General features: G+C 38.8%; 1 protein-coding gene across 4 annotated transcripts in view; it reads left to right on the forward strand.

The window, feature by feature from the left end:
• The window catches only part of PPP2R5E (protein phosphatase 2 regulatory subunit B'epsilon), a 75253-nt gene that overhangs the window by 31345 nt on the left and 27197 nt on the right, over window positions 1-16711 (forward strand). For all 4 annotated transcript variants that reach the window (XM_054068020.1, XM_054068018.1, XM_054068017.1 and 1 more), the window contains one exon: window positions 13082-13278. In XM_054068020.1, the coding sequence (XP_053923995.1) occupies window positions 13082-13278 (197 nt within the window). The remainder of the gene's footprint in view (window positions 1-13081; window positions 13279-16711) is intronic.

Consider the following 16711-nt stretch of genomic DNA (forward strand, 5'->3'; position numbering starts at 1 on the left):
CAGCCCATCATCAGATGAATTTGTCTGTCCAGTACCAGTTGACATTTCTGAGGGACAAACCCCTTATGATTGATATGCTTGCATGCAGATAAATATCTACTGTCAAAAGAAAACTGCATTTTTTAATTCAGTGTTTTTGGAAGAAGTCAGAGGTAAAGATGACGCGAAAACATGTCCATGCACATTTTTGTAGTGCAAAGCTATGATAAGGGTTGTTCTTTAGACAATTACAAAAATATTCAGAAATGAGGACTTTGCTCTCTGGAAACTTGTAATTGGAAAATAAAACGTCTACCTCTTTTAGGATTCAAGCAACAAAAAAGTTGCTGTTTAAAAGATAGAAAAGGAGCCTAATGCTCTACATCAGTCGTGTTTCCAAGGTTTAGCAAAAATACCTGGGTTAGATATAACAGCAGTGGACTCTAAAGGTGGATGATAATTACTAGTACAGGAGTCTCTCACTTAACTTGTTTTGAAACTGAGCTGTGCCATTCTGTGATGACGAAGGTCCTATTTTTAAAGGACTATCTGTTATTTTTACATAGACATATGTAATAATAATACAAATAGCATAAAATATCCATTTTATCCATAAAATATCCAAAATAGCATAACACAGAGTAACTTGACCGGTTATAAGGGAGTATTACATAAATGTCATGTTTTCCCCCTCTGTTGGTGAATTGTTCCAGATCCTGAATAATCTGAAGATCAAAAGGTTGCTGTGGAATTGGTCTAGAATGGGGATTTATTTCTGTGCATTAGGGAATGTGGGAGAGCTCTGCAGTCACTGGAAGAGCAAAATAAAATAAAGTAGACTTATTTATTTACTTCCTGTCATTTAGACAGATCTGCTCGACTTGGCAATGTGAGAAAGGGCGTTCCCTTAACTAACAGCTTGACTAATTTGAGTTATTGTCATAAGGCACTGAATAACATAGTCTGAGCCTTGCAGATGACCCTATCTCAGGGCAGCTGGTTGAGCCTAAGCACTAGAAGGCTTTACACAAGGAAAACATCTTGAAGCGGGGAATGATGTGGTAACATCCTTTCTTGACAAATGAACCATGTGGATTGCTTGTGGATGTCCTCACATAGCATCTTTGAGTAATGCTTTCTAGCTTCTCAGTTGGCAAGGAGACATCATCCTGATACGTAGGATGTATCTTCAGGTTTTCCTGTGTTTTTCCCATGGCTTGGTGGGATGTAGCGAGGGTTATCTTCTTGTGCTCTGGAGATGCAGATGGGCAGTGAGTGCTGTGGCTGGTGTTCCCAAAGGATGTACCACTGTGGGTGCATCTCCCCCTGCAGCCTCAGCTTCTTTTTGTTGTATCATTGCATGCAGCTTGAGGTATTGATTCAGATCTCAGTGGGCTGAAACTAGCATTTAGAAGACTAAATGAATAATAAAGGCCAAACCCAATGTTTTTTTTTTTTTTCCCTGTGGTGCTGGAGCCTCTGCAACAAAGAAGAAAATGTGTGCAATATGTTGAGCTTTCAGAGGAGTCCATTGGGGGAATTTAGAATGAACGCCCAGCTTGTTTCTACATCTTCCAACCTAAATCTGGGGTCTGTTTATTAAATTTTGTCTTTTTCTTACACAAACTTAGCATCTTACTTGTGTGCTGTTCTATAAAATTCTTGCTGCACTATACACGCTGCTCCCTCTACAGAGAGAATGAGTCAGTAGACACATGGTGGACATTCAGATTGCAATACTGGAAAATGTTGGGAGACTCTTGTGGTAAATTAGCATAGAGTAGAATATGTTCCTGACTTAAATTTATATTACCAAATGAGAAGGGGATGGAAATTACGTTTTCAGGGTTCAATTAAACTCTTCTAAATGTATAAATCGAGTTATAGAATTCTATATTTTATATGTAAGTATATTCTTTAAGTTAATAAATATCAATATTTTTAAATAAGCCTGAGCTCTTAGACAGTGGGTTGTGTATGTAGAATAGCTCTCAATTAATAGCTTCTTTCACTGGAGAATTAAGTATTCTGACTTTTGGGATAAATTAATGGGTCAGTATCAAGCAGACTAGTAATCCTGGCACTTGTTCTGAGACCATTTGGCTGAAAGTTATATTTTGGGCTTCCTATGCTCTTGTTTCAGGTTTCCTTCACAAGTGTATTAAGTGTTTCTGAATTAATTCCATAGAGCAGCTCTGCATTTTGAACAGAATGAATATTGCATATTTTCATTTGGATGCATGGCAGTTTCAGAGCATTTAATAAGCAAAGTATGAATTTTGTACTTTTACAGAAAGTGTGTACAGATCTACAATTTTATCATGCTTTCATTACACACTTAATGCACCAAACATATACATTCCAATGCAAATCCTGAACTGCATTCTGACTGCAGTTGGAAGGAAAGTAACTGTAAGATTGCTGTGACATGTCTGTGTTCTTATATTTAATGATCATTATAGAGCAAAAATTTTTCATGTGATATGATAAGAATCTTATCAAAAGGAAGACAGTAATCCTCTTAAGGAGTCTTCTGTCTTAGGTCAGTCGGCTGTTGGGGTGTTTTTGCAGAGGTGTTTCTTAGTAGCCTGGAACTTGTAGACTTCTTTTGTGTTTTAAATCTTTTTGCCACCCAAGGAACCTGGAAACCATGAGATCTTCATTATAAATTGCCAGTCTTGCCATTTTCTGATATTTGCCATTAATTCATAATGAAAAAAAAAATTGCTCACGATGTGGCAAGATAAAGTTGAAGCTGCAGTGTGAGCCATCATTCTCTCTAAAACTAACAGAAAGAAAACACAAGATAAAGGCGATATGAGCACAGCATGACAAAGTTGAAATAATGAGCTGAGACTTGTGTCTCTGTTGACATTTTGAATTCCAGTGCTTTGCTAAGAACTTGGGAATGGACAGAGTCCTAGAGATGTGCAGAACAATTAGAAATACACTGAAATAGAGCCTGAGGTACTATCAGTGATTTTAAAGGAAAGGAAAAGAGCAGCAGCACAAGCCAGTGGAGCAGTAACTGTTGCGTAGCTTGGCTTTCTTCACACCTCTAATTTGATGGAAATCAAGATGTCTTTGGTTATGTGGTGTTCCTGTCTGTGGTCTTCATGATGGTTTCTTTTGGTTAGGGGAGCTGAACAAGTAGGCAACTTATTTTAAATTTGCATTTGCTTTACCAGTAGCTTTTGCTATTCAAGTGTCTGCAGAAAAGCCTGAGTTTAATTCTGGCAGCCAGAAAGGAACCAGTGGAAGGTCCAGCACTGGAGGCGTTACTGGCTAGAATTAAGCAGAGTTATAAGGAGTGATGCTTCCTTACACGCTAATCCTAGTGTCTCAAGAAACCCAAGGGCAAAGACTTTTCATGTAGAGTCTTGTGTTTGTAGTGGAACATGATGTTAAGATTCTGGGATCTTTGGGTTTGTGGATATTTAGATTCTTAGCCCGAGAATGTTCTAACATACCTCTGGGAGCTGCAGGCCTCCACCAGATTTTAGTGTTGTCTCCCAGCATAGTACTGGGTTGACTTTTTACATACTTTGCCGAATTAACGGGTTACTACCTAAAAAAAAAACCAAACACAAACCAAACCCAAAAAATCATACCAAAAACGTCACTCAAATCCTATAGATGTTTATATAAACGTAGAAAATACAAGATGAACAATTTCTGGGTTTGTTTTTTTTTTTCTTCTGTTTTTTTAAAGAATGTTTGAAATCCATCTCCTTCTGTTTTTCTCCTTTGCCTTTGGAGGAGTCTTACGAAAGACATAGCTGTTTATTTTTAATCTGGCAGTGGAAGGTTAGGCAGAAGGTGTGTGGCCAAAGCAGCCTGATAATTCTTCTCTACCTGAGGTCGGTATTCTCAAGTGGCAGGACAAACGTGGGCAGCAGCTCTGGTGACTGTTCAGCAAACCTAATGACTTTGTCTCTTCTGAATGAAGGTTCGCTTCAACTTTGAAAGTGCAATTCAGTAATAACTTACTTAAAACAGCCAGCATAAACTTTCTGAGCCAGTATAAAAGAAACTTGAGTCAGTCTAGGAAAATTGGCCACAATAATTCTTGGTGTTTCAGCAAAATGTTTTTGTCTTATTTGGGGATTTTGTGCCACGTATTCAATTTAAGAAATTGAAATAACATTTATGTCTGTTTTTGACAGACTGTTTGCTTCCCTTAAAAAAAACTATAAAAATTAGTAATCACTATGTTCAAAATATTAGTAAAAATGGGATGTGGAAAGTAAGCAGCTACAAAGCCTATGATAATAAATAAGTGTTAATTTGATGTCCATGCAAACTTATCATAAATGGTGTAATGGGATATCTTAAAGATGCCAGATTGTCAGGAGCCTCCAGATATGTAGCTGCTTAGTCAAATCTAGCCTATAACTGCTAACTCATGCATTCCTGTTTTGCTTAAACACTTTGTGCTCCTATTTTTCCTTTTAAAACATTCTGCTCATTTCATTGCGTTGCCTATTCCTCAAATAATTCTTTCCTCTCCGCCTTTTCCAAGTCTCCTGCTTATGCTCTACCTCATTCTCTGTCTCTTGGCCTTTTAATAATTTTATGTTGTTCCTGTGCCTTCTTTGGCTTTCCACTCCATCTCTTTGTTATAACATTCACAACTGCTTTGCCTTTCTTCCATGTCTTCTGAAGTTTTTTTCATAAGCTCATCTACTTGCTTTTCTCCCTTCAGTTTTTCTCTAAAATTTGTGTCATTTGTGTCCCTTTCTGTGCCTTCTCTGCTATCTTCTTTGACCTGGACAATTTTTGGCTTGAATGTGCTTGTAGGTAGAGCAGGTAAACTTTGACTAACTTGGATTACTCCATTAGTCTGTATTCTTTGCATTCACTAAAGAACTAATGAGGAGGGGTTGAAAAGTGCTGTGCACTAACCTAGGGAAGAGGACTGCTTCTTGATTATGAAAAGACGTGGTTACTACTGAGTACTAAGTACTCGTATGAGGGACACTATATATTCCCAAATACTTGTGACTCTTCATCATCATGGGACCTACAACAGCAATTGGTGTACCCAAATATCCAGGTAATCTTATCTTCCATTAGTTGCTTGTGAATTTTGACTATCTGCTATGCATTTCCTTGATTACTTATTATTTGAGATGTTTGATGTAACGGATTCATCATGTTACGTTAGTGATGCGTAAGAGTACCCAAACCTGTAAAACCTACGGCACACTGGAAGCTCTCTACTCATGTGAGGGTGACACATCATTGATGGTAATTTACACTAATACAATCTTTTTGGAACTAGAATAGATAGAAGAGTATTTCACTGTGGCTCATCAGTAGCTTTGACAGCCAAGCTTGTGGTCTTGGTCTACTTCCAAGTTGAAAGGCGTCACAGAACCCATTGGTGTAGTCAGCAGTGGGATGAACAAGTGTTGGTCACATGTTGACAAAGCATAGCCTAATGCAATCTTTTCACTGAAGCCTTGACTGCTGTGGCTGTGGTTTGACCTGTACAAGTGAACATGAGGAAGTTTAAATTGTTGCCTGCACCATGCCTGCTGTGGGGGCAGGCAAAAAAATTAACTGAAGTTTCATAAACTTTTCAAGAAAGGATATTTTTGAAGACTGTAGGTTTTTTTATTGTCAGTTTGATTTTACTTCTTGATCTTGAGATGAAGGAAATAGCAACCCTTCATCCATTTGTTTCGTTAGGGGGCTGAAGGTCAAGATTTTTACATAAGTGAGTAAAGGCAGAATTTTGATAAATGTATTTAAAAGTGTATCTATGCTATGACATTTTGGCTGTGTATATGACTAAAGTATGTCTATTAAGAAGTATCTGTTGCTTGTAATGCAGTTCCATATGCATTGAAGGCACTGAAATCGTAGATCTACCCTGCTTTCATTGGCAGGCAGTAGAAGGATTTGCAGTACCCAGGATCTCTGTGAAACTACCCACGAGACTCTCACTTGATGAGAACTTGTTCAATTTGATCAAGGAGAAATTTATGGTCAGGGAAATAATTCTCAATTTTTTGATCGACTAGCTGAAAAGAAAGTGATTATTAGAGCATGTCCGGTGTTACATTTCTAGCTGTGCATTTGAATGTGTTGGAAACAGTGTGTTAATGTTGTGCTTTTATTTTTGCGTGTGTTTGCTCATGAAAGCCAGCTTGAGTTTGTCCCACAGTATTTATTGCTGTGTGAATAATGTTGGTACTGCTTAGACTTTATGTATTTGAAACACAATGCCTAACTGCTACCTTGCCTGTATAATTATTAAGTATAGAGAATGGATTGGGAAAATAGCTTTGAAAAAAGCACCTATTATAAATGAATGATTACCGACTTCACAAAGCATTCATAATATCGACAACCAGTCAGGAAAATTAAATGAATGCAATCGGGTTAGTGATTATTTTTCTCAAGAAGTCTGTGTAAGAAAGAGAAGGCAAACAATTATACTTCTTGGCATCTCAAGACAAATATTCTATTGTGAAAAGTGGCTTATGGAAGTATGGCTTGGCAGGTGCTTAGGGTATATGTAGGACAGCACCTTGAGCTGGCAAAAGCTTTGAGCTGGGTGTGGCTAGACCTTCTTAAAGACCAGAAGGTTTTCACATTCAGATTTGCAAGTTTCTTTTGATTACAACTAGAAAATTAGCTTCTTACAAAATAGTGTTCTTAGTGACTTGTGGGAGATAAATCATAGAATTGTAGAATGGTTTGGAACTGTGAAAGTCATCTAGTCCAACCCTTCTGCACTAAGCAGGGACATCTTCCACTGGATCAGGGTGCTCAGAGCCCTATCCAACCTGAACTTGAATGTTTCCAGGGATGGGGCATCCACCACCTCTCTGGACAACCTGTGCCAGTGTTTCACCACCCTCAACGTAAAAAATTTCTTCTTAATACCTAGTTTAAACTTCTCCTCTTTTAGTTTAAAGCCATCACCTCTTGTACTGTTACTGCAGGCCCTGCTAAAAAAGTTTGTCCCCGTTTTTTCTTATAAGTCTCCTTAAACTATTGAAATGTCACAATAAAGTCTCCATGGAGTTTTCTGCAAGCTGAACAACCCCAACTCTCTCAGCTTCTCTTCATAGAGGAGGTATCCCAGGCCTTTGATAATTTTAGTGACTCTCCTTTGGACCTTCTCCAACAGGTCCATGTTGTTGATGTGCTGAGGGCTCCAGAGCTGGACACAGTACTCCAGTACTCCATGTGTGGTCTCACCAGAGCAGAATAGAGGGGCAGAATCACCTCCCTCGACCTGCTCGCGGTGCTTCTTTTGATGCAGCTCAGGGATACGGTTGGCCTTTTGTGCTGCAAGCTGTGCCATTGCTGGCTCATCTCCAGATTCTCATCTACCAGGACCCCTAGGTTCCTCTCGCAGGGCTGCTCTTAATCTCTTCATCCCCTTGCCCGTATTGATACTGAGGGTTGCCCCGACCCAAGTGCAAGACCTCGCACTTTGATGTAGACGGAGAGAGATTTATGCTCAACTGCCTGCTTTGTGTGGGTAGGTCCTTGCGTCAGTGGTTGGTTAGGTTTAACTTGGTGGCTTAGTGAGTGGCAGCAAAGTGGGAGTGGTTTCTTTGGGTTTTTTAGAGCATTTGTGTCACAAGGAGCTTTTACTTAACTAAAAATAATAGTCCTAGGTTTGTTCAATGACTGGATGATACATATACTGAAGAAAAATTGGGGACTTATTTTGTGATTAAATTAATCAGGAAAGAACATAGGAATTGGTCTCGGTGAGTAGAGGTGAGTGAATACAGAGTTCTCAGATGGTGGGAGATTATAAGGAAGTTCTTCAAACTGATGCGAGTAAAAAGTTACTGCTAATTTCTGTTCCCTGTTCTGGACATGCTTTTGGTTTAGTATGTGCATTTGTTTTTCATGCTTAACATGATGGTGTTTGCTTTTACTATCATAGAATCATAGAATCACCAGGTTGGAAAGGACCCACCGGATCATCGAGTCCAACCATTCTTAACACTCCCTTAAACCATGCCCCTAAGCACTTCATAAACCCGTTCCTTAAACACCTCCAGGGAAGGTGACTCGACCACCTCCTTGGGCAGCCTCTGCCAGTGCCCGATGACTCTTTCCGTGAAAATTTTTTTTCTGATATCCAGCCTGAGCCTCCCCTGGCAGAGCTTCAGGCCATTCCCCTTTGTCCTGTCCCCTGTCACCTGGGAGAAGAGCCCAGCTCCCTCCTCTCCACAACCTCCTTTCAGGTAGTTGTAGAGAGTAATAAGGTCTCCCCTCAGCCTCCTCTTCTCCAGGCTAAACAACCCCAGCTCTCTCAGTCGCTCCTCGTAAGACTTGTTCTCCAGCCCCTCACCAGCTTCGTTGCTCTTCTCTGGACACGCTCCAGAGCCTCAACATCCTTCTTGTGGTGAGGGACCCAGAACTGAACACAGTATTCAAGGTGCATCCTCAAGAAGATGATGCTAGTTCTTTATGTAAACATCATCTTCAAGTAATCAGTAACAGTGATGTATATGCTAGAAGCAGTAGTTATTCTAAGGGCACTTTGATAGTACATGTATGGTGCAGGGTATCATGTGCAAGCATATCCTAGTTCTTAATATTTTATATGTAATTGATGTAATTTGTCTTGTTTTAATCTAATTCTAGGCCCTGTACTGTCTTGTTACAATCTTGTGACTTTTCCTTACAGTTCCCCTGCTCTAAGTTCAGTAGCTCAGTCCCTCCCCCCATCACCACTTCCCAGCATTATACCTGTTGCTGCAAAACTACAGGCTGAAGTGGAGCAGGGAACCAGTCCAGGTGTTCAAGATCTCCTCCACGTGTTTTTTACTGCCACTGAAAGAACCACAGCTCACTTCTCCAGATGCAACTTTGCTGGTCTGATGCAGTTTTACTTTTCTGTGATGCAAAATCAGTTACTTGTAAACTATTTTAATGTAAAAAATTGGCTTTTTATCAGGGAGTGCAGGCTTAGGACGAGGGGTAATGGTTTAAGATGAGAGAGGACAGATTTAGAGTAGATATTAGGAAGAAATTTTTTCATGTGGGGCACTGGCACAAGTTGCCTGGAGAAGTTGTGGCTGCCCCGTCTCTGGAGGTATTCAAGGCCAGGCTGGATGAGGCTTTGAACCTGATCCAGTGGGAGGCGTCCCTCGCTATGGCAGGAGTTGGAACTGAATGGGTTTTAAGGTTCTTTTCAACCCAAACCATTCAATGATTTTATGACCATATGAATGTAGTAACACAAAAGTAAGTAAACTACTTTTATACGTGTTAGAGACTTGCAGTTAAAGCATACTATCGGATTTCTGTGTCTTTATTTTATAGAAGGATGCAGAATGCAGAGAGTGCAGATGACTGATGAGAAGGGATGGGCTAGCTGAGTTAGGATTATTTTGGAAAAAGGCTATTAAGAGAGAAACTGAATTGCTTTGGCCATTTTAGAATTAGCATTTCAGCCCCTGTAGTAACAGTTGTTGGTCTATGCATAAAAAAATTACATTGCTTTCTAACAATTTTTCTGGTAACTTTATAAAACGCTTGATTTTGTTTGTCCTTTCTTCATTATTATTGTTCAGATACTTGTATTAGTACTTGCTGTCACTAAGCCAATTTCCTTTGAATCAATGAATACTTGGTGTAATTCAAAAGCTTTGTACAATTTTAAATGGCTAAAGAGAAAACTGACAAGCCTGAAAATTAATTTGTAGCAAAGATCACCTGAAAATCAGGAGAGTTCCATCTGGATGGAAGTTTATCTTTCTTTAGATTTTGATATTAGTAAAGGTATGATCTCCTGTACATTGGATATAAATCACACATAGCACACAGTAGTATAATTTTTATTTTATTTTATAGATTATTAAATTATTATAGATATTTACACATTGATTAGAGCAATGGCTTAATTTTCAGTTCTTCCCACTGGAAGTAAATACAGTGTTAATATTGCAGGTGATTAAATGTTTGGCCATGTTAGCACAAGAGTAAAATGTTGCAGAATTCATTGAAAGCTCTGAGTATCAGTCTGTTGAGAAGAAAATGATTTGCTATTATTCATCAACTGACTGTGAACATCTGTAAGTAACTGCGTGTTTCCTTTCAAGTCGTTGCATTAAGGAGTTCAGCTCTGCTGTGGAGCTCAGTAGGTCTGGACCCCAAGTACTGGTGCGTACTCTGCTCCAGAGAGTGGTGTGAGGACGGCTGGGGAAGCCTCTTCTAGGGGGTCTTTAAGAAAGATTTGTAAAACCAGCTAATGGCGTGGGCTCTGTGGGAACGCTGAGAATGTGGTATACTGATTTTATCGATTTCTGCTGCCCCTTTTTTTGTGCTGTGCATGTTAGGACCCCCTGAAATTTATTCTCATATACTCTTCCTGTTTCCAAATAGGAAAAAAAAACATTAGGCATTAGGTGTTACCTGTTCTCAAGGCCCTTTGAATTCCCAAGAAGACTGAAAAATACTGTTGCGTGAAACTTCTTGTGACTTTATTTCACTGTGTGAATGGCAACCTGCTTAATAAAGAAAAGCAGATATGACCAGATCAGTTTTGTTTCATGGGGCTTGGGGGTTGGTTTATTGTTTTTCTATTTGTTTGTTTGCTTGTGGGATTTTTGGTTGTGGTTTTTTTTTTTCAGTTTGCCCCTACAGTTTGCATGGCTCATTAACGTAGCAAGGCTGGCATGAATGTCTGGTAGTGGTCTAGACATGGTAACATCATGGATTTTATTGATAACGTTTACATTTTGTCAAATTCTGTGGTGGGCTAGAGATAACATAAAAAAAGACTGAAAATTAGAATTAAAAATAATGCTTGTGAAAAGTAACTGACTGCACTTTTACCCACTCCTCAACCCAGTCTGTCTTTTGGAAGAAGTCGTTAATCAATTAAATTGTTGTCTGCTTGCTAATAGCGTGGTGAGGCACTGGCACAGGTTGCCCAGTGAAGTCTTGGCTGCACCATCCCTGGAGGTGTTCAAGGCCAGGCTGGGTGGGGCTTTGAGCGATCTGATCCTGTGGAAGGTGTCCCTCCCTGCCTGTGGCAGGGCTGTTAGAACTGGATGATCTTTAAGGTTCCTCCCAACCCCTTCTATAGTTCTATGTAGTCAAGAAAGCAGTCAGGAGTACTTTGCTCACAGGCCCTTTATTCCTGTAAGGCTGTAACCTTTGAAAGGATGTGAACAGAAGTGGTCTTTTTCGTAATGGGCAAAGACTAATGAGTTCCTTTGACTCCTTGGCTTATCTTAGGTTTCAGCCTCGCCTGCTGTGAAGCATCTGAACATATGCCAGAGACCTGGTCAGGGGAATGGTTTAAGGGCAACGTGGTTTTGGGACCTTCTATTTCCCAGAGGTATTTGGGAGAGATTCTTCTCCTGCATAGCTCTTCTTATTGGGGTTCTGTAGGATCACATTTCTTGCATCTTCCGTGCCACAGATGAGTATAGCCTTTGGGAAAGTGGGATAAATGGTTAATGATGATGTGAAGTGTGTTGTCACAGCTAAAACACTTCTTCCCTCCTGCCTCCTTCCCCAATAATTTGCTTTGGACACAGCTGTTGTAGAGCTTACCCAAGCCTAATGAACACAGTCTTGGTGTGCGCTGCCTGATCTCATCAATTGAACTTTACCAAGATCTTGATTGTTCTTTGCAGGATGCAGTTTGCCAGCCTATTAAATCCTCTCACTACCACAGTGCTATGAGCAGAAAAAGGTTGAATAAACTCCTGCGCTTTACTATGCCACGTCAGAAAGCATGTGGCATCTTTATTGGTACTGGAATCTGTATTTATTCTTTTCAGTGTTAGAGCAATGCAGACAGCTGAATTCAAATGCCTTGGGGCCCTTATGTCTCTATCAGTACTTTTTAAAACTACGCAGCTTTATACTATGACCTTGTGGTATTTCATAGGTCTTTTGAACCAGAAACTAGAACTGTTGTGTATGTGGTTTTAATTAAAAGAGATTCATGGTACTTCATCCTTAAAACTACTATACAATTACTAACACCTTCCATTGTTTACCAAGTACTCCTGAACTTGCTATGCTCTTGTCAACAAGAAGTTCCATCTTGGGTTAGCTTTTTAATAGTATTTAGAAAATCAACATTAGTTCTTTACTATGAATTTTTTTTGTAGTTGAAAACTGCAAAGTTTTTAATATACGTGTTGTGTTGTGGTTTGGAAGGTTGTTGGCTGGATTCTGGTGCTGACAGAGCATTTGTGCCTTTAAAAAAACCAATTAGATCAAAAGGATTAAAGTGCCTGCTACTCAGAGGGCATGTTTTCAGAGTAAACATGCATATTTCATTTCTGCAACTTTCTGCTATTGTTAGCCTTTTCTGTACATGAACATGGGATAAACTAAGCTTTCTGTGTACTCTTTTGATACTCTTGGTAAACTAACAAACCACAAAGGAGTTGACATTGCTTTTATGATTTTATTAAGTCTTTTATCTGCTGAGAATTAAGAAAATGGAGCAAAAGCAGTAATAATTTGCATATGTTATTGGTCAAGCATATTCTGTTATTTCATGTGTAAGTATTACTATTGATACATGTTTTGTGTTTATAGAGCAGCAAAAAATCCTCACTGTGTTTCAGTAAAATTGTTTTTGCTATGGAAAGTGTCAACATGGTGATAAAGATGGAATTTGGAAACTTGTTTGCAGAATTATAGTCTTGGTATACATATTCATACAGAGCTATAAAGGATGCAGTGGTTTTAGAAACATGAATTAATCAAGCTTGATCTGTTTCACAGTTCTTTCATCCTTCTTTGGAGTGTGAGTTAACAGTAGTGAGTGTTAGCCTTCAGTGAAGGTAGTGGGATGTTATAAAATTAAGTCCTGGATGCTGCCGTTTTTGCATTCTCCACCTCAGCCTGGATGCTTTTGGTGAACTTTTTCTTAATAGCAGGTGATGAAGTTCCTTCTATAACGTGTTGTTCAAGATCTCAAGCATGCAATAGTAATACAGTTCCTATAAGCGGTTCGTTTGTTGATCTGAGCTCTGTTTTACAAAAATTGTATGAATACTGCTTTCCTTTGAAATTGATCTTCAAAAAGAAATCCTGTTTTGTGTAATAAGATGCCAGACTCACAAAGATTTCCTTTCTTGTTTCATAGACGTTCCATCTTCAGAGCAGCCTGAACTGTTCCTAAAGAAACTTCAACAGTGCTGTGTCATTTTTGACTTCATGGACACGCTTTCAGACCTTAAAATGAAAGAATACAAGCGCTCCACTCTTAATGAACTGGTGGACTACATTACAATAAGCAGAGGCTGTTTGACAGAGCAGACTTACCCTGAAGTAGTTAGAATGGTGAGTTCCTTCTTTCTCATCGTCTCTTTAAATCCACTCGCAATTCCAGTTACGCATTGTGGGCGAAATTGAACCCTGGAGTAGGTGGATTAAATGAGGCCTTTGGTTTGTATTTTCTACCAGACATCACTTGGGGATAATTCTCTAAAGACAAAAATATTAATTTTTATATATGCTTAATTAAAGTCAAGTAGATGATGGTTATTATAGTGTCACAGAGGTATGAAAGGAAACCTGGATTGTTTCCTGATGGAGGAAGCCAGCAGCCATAAAATCAGTCCCTTACATTTTCCCCCACCTACCCTGCCAGTGTAAATAATGGAATAATTTTTGCAAGTTTCTTAGCTTACTTTGAACTTTATCTGGGCTCTTGAGTGTGTACTTTAGGTTGAGATAGCTTAAAGTATGCACAGATAATGATTTTTAAATAATAAATGCTAATAGTGCTGTATAGGATCAGTCTGAACCATTTTCTGATTGTATTATGTGGATTCATAGCAGCTGCCATTAGAGTGAGCAAGATTACTCAACGAAAAAGCCATACCTTGTGTATATAAACTGTCAAATAATGGTGTTTTCAATGTAAAAATGGAAACAGTACCAGATGCTAGCTGTATGGTGAAGAATATTCATTGTGATTGGAAAAACAATTGCTACTTTAAATTGTTTATTCCATGCTACCATATGGAACCCTATAACCTGTTACCTAAACTAAAAGGCAGTTCATTAAATATTGATAGATTGATAGATTTGGATAGATTTGGCGATATTTGTTTCCTGATGGTACTGTGTGATCATGGAATCCACTGGCTATGGGCAGTAAGAAGGAAAACAGATTTTTCCTTGCGTTATTTATGCTCCTTATGTATTTTCTGACACACAGATATATGCTATATTGCATATCTGTAATATTTAAAATTGGCTGTAAATTGTGACAGAATCATCAAGCATTTAATAGTGAAGAAAACCATCCAGAATTAAGGGAAAAAATCTTAGTCTGGCTTCTCTGTGTGTGCATTGTCCTAAAGCCGATAGTTTTGTAATCAGATTCTTCCTAGTCTCCCTCATCCTTCTTTTCTCCCTTTGGTACTGGACCACTGTTTTGAGTGAACTGCTTTCCAGTCAGTTGTTTTATTTGTTCAGCATGTGATCCTTAAATACCGCTTTGAATGCAGAGAGACTAGTTCTTCGCTGAATTCTTCTTTGGGTGCTGCACTGTAATATCTAAATGGTTTTCAAATGTTAGTTTAACCTTGCCTGGACCTCTTGGGAATGAATAAATTGTAGCATACATTTTGTATGGACCGGGTACTGATGCACAGGTAACTTCAATAAAATCGGATACTTTTTCTCTGTGTGGTAGATGGCTTCAGATGTACCTTGTGGGAGAATTTGGTATTTTTGAAGTGTTTCTGTTATTGAGGTTGTGTTCTTGCATTGACTTTGGTTATAGTTGTTTAGTGCAGCAACATTTGTAGAATAAAGATTCTGCAAGTTAGTTTTGTCTTAAGTCGGGCCACAAGAAACAAGCAGAATTTAATCTGTAACTGCTCATAAAACTTCAAATCATAAATCATAACCTATGAAGCGATCTGAACTTCAACTGTAGAAGAGATGCAAACCTTCTTCTGTTAACGTGTCCTGTTGCCCCTGCAGTCACTTATGTTAATTCACAAAACAGTTTTTATCTTAAGGAGATAAGACATTGCCTAGATAGTTTGAAAAGCGCTGTTTAAGTAGTTTTCTTAAGTATAGTCTCTAGTTATGATATGGAGGAGTCACTGGAAGTAAAGATAGTGTGATTTTTTTTTTTCTGGTGGATTTCACAGATATTTGCTAATGGGGCTTCAGGAATTCCTGTTTCAGTTTAGCTAATTTTTGATGGTAAACTATTCTGTCTCCTTTTCTCCAGTATTCTGCTGATCCTTTCATTGCATCATGCCTTTTTTCGTCTTAATTTCTTTTGTCTTGCATTTAGGCTTCAGTGCTGAACTCGGGCTACATTTTCTCTTCAGCGCCAGGATGGTTAAGCAGGGGAGGACTGAGAATTTCCAAATAAAAAGTTGCCTAAGTAATTAGGGAAGGGGCCATGTTTTTTTCCTAAAGAATTTCCTGATAAAGTTGTAATATTTAAATTCTGTAAGAAACTTTGGGCTGCAACAAACACCTGTGCTGTGATGAAAGTGTAAGCTATGAAAGAAAGTTCAGAATAGGAAAGCTGGCATACCCTAATCATGCCCGTGGCAGCCAGTAGTGTTGTTGGTGTGCGTGCTCTTGGAAGAACACTTTGGTGGTTGTATTCCATGCAAGCAGGATGTTGTGCTATTGAATTTTTGTGAGTGAATCCATGGCAAATGCATGAATGATTTCTGTCGATCATTCCAGTGGTTGCTCATGCAGGGTTTCTACTAAACCCCATCTTCGGAGCTTTTGTGTGTTTGTAGGTATTAAGTATTTTACAGATAGACTCTCTGATAAAAGTGCTATTTTTCCTCCTGGTATTTGCCTATAAAAGCAAGATATTTCCATCACTTTGTGTGCAGTTATACAGGCAGAGGGAAAGGTAGGACTCTTAACAGTGTATAAAATAAGTTTTCAGCACATATTGCCTGGCAAATAAATGGCATTAGTCACTTTGTGCTGAAGCATCATGTTTGGTGTATCTTACTTTTGTAATAAGTGCATATTTTTGTCTCATGAAGAATTGTGCTCCTAATTGTATCGTGAGACAGATTTAACTGTACACAGTGAGCTTCATGAGTGTAACCGCCACGTTTATCCACTTTTGAGGATTTCCCTCAAAAATATACATCTATGTGTATATTAGCCTAATATACACCTATGTGTATATTAGCGTTCATGATCCAAAAGGAATTCAGCTTTACAGACACAAGGATAGGAAGAGGTTGCCTGTAAAATTCTTCAGGAACTGTTAAATTTTTCATTACTTCTAAAATGTGGTGGTGTTATGATGTAAGAGTTTGAAAAGTAGTCATTTGTTGTGGCCAGCCTAACAGCTCCTGGATATTTTACTGCCTGTCATCCCAAATTCATGCTATTAAAAAAATAAAATAAAATTGCATTTACTAATGGTCACCAAAGCAAATTTGCAGTGGCCTCGTCACTGCCATTAATATTGGGTGGTGGGAAGAGCAGTTGGGATTTGTGTTAATGACTGTAAGCTGGACAGATTTACTCAGGAGGGTATTGCTTAGTGTGCTTAACCTGCAGTTTGATGTGTTGTCCAGAAGAGCATATGACATTCCTTAGAATTAGTCTAGTCTTAGGAAAAAAGGCCCCTAGCCAATTAAACCACTCTCTGTTAAGAAGAAAATGCAGTAATATGACTTTATGAGCCAATACTTGGACGCTTAATCTAAAATTTGTTCCTGAGCAGAATGTGGAGGCTTAAATTAATGATGCTGATTTTGCT

This window comes from Cuculus canorus, chromosome 5 (genome assembly GCF_017976375.1).
Source record: "Cuculus canorus isolate bCucCan1 chromosome 5, bCucCan1.pri, whole genome shotgun sequence".
Classification (NCBI taxonomy): domain Eukaryota; kingdom Metazoa; phylum Chordata; class Aves; order Cuculiformes; family Cuculidae; genus Cuculus; species Cuculus canorus.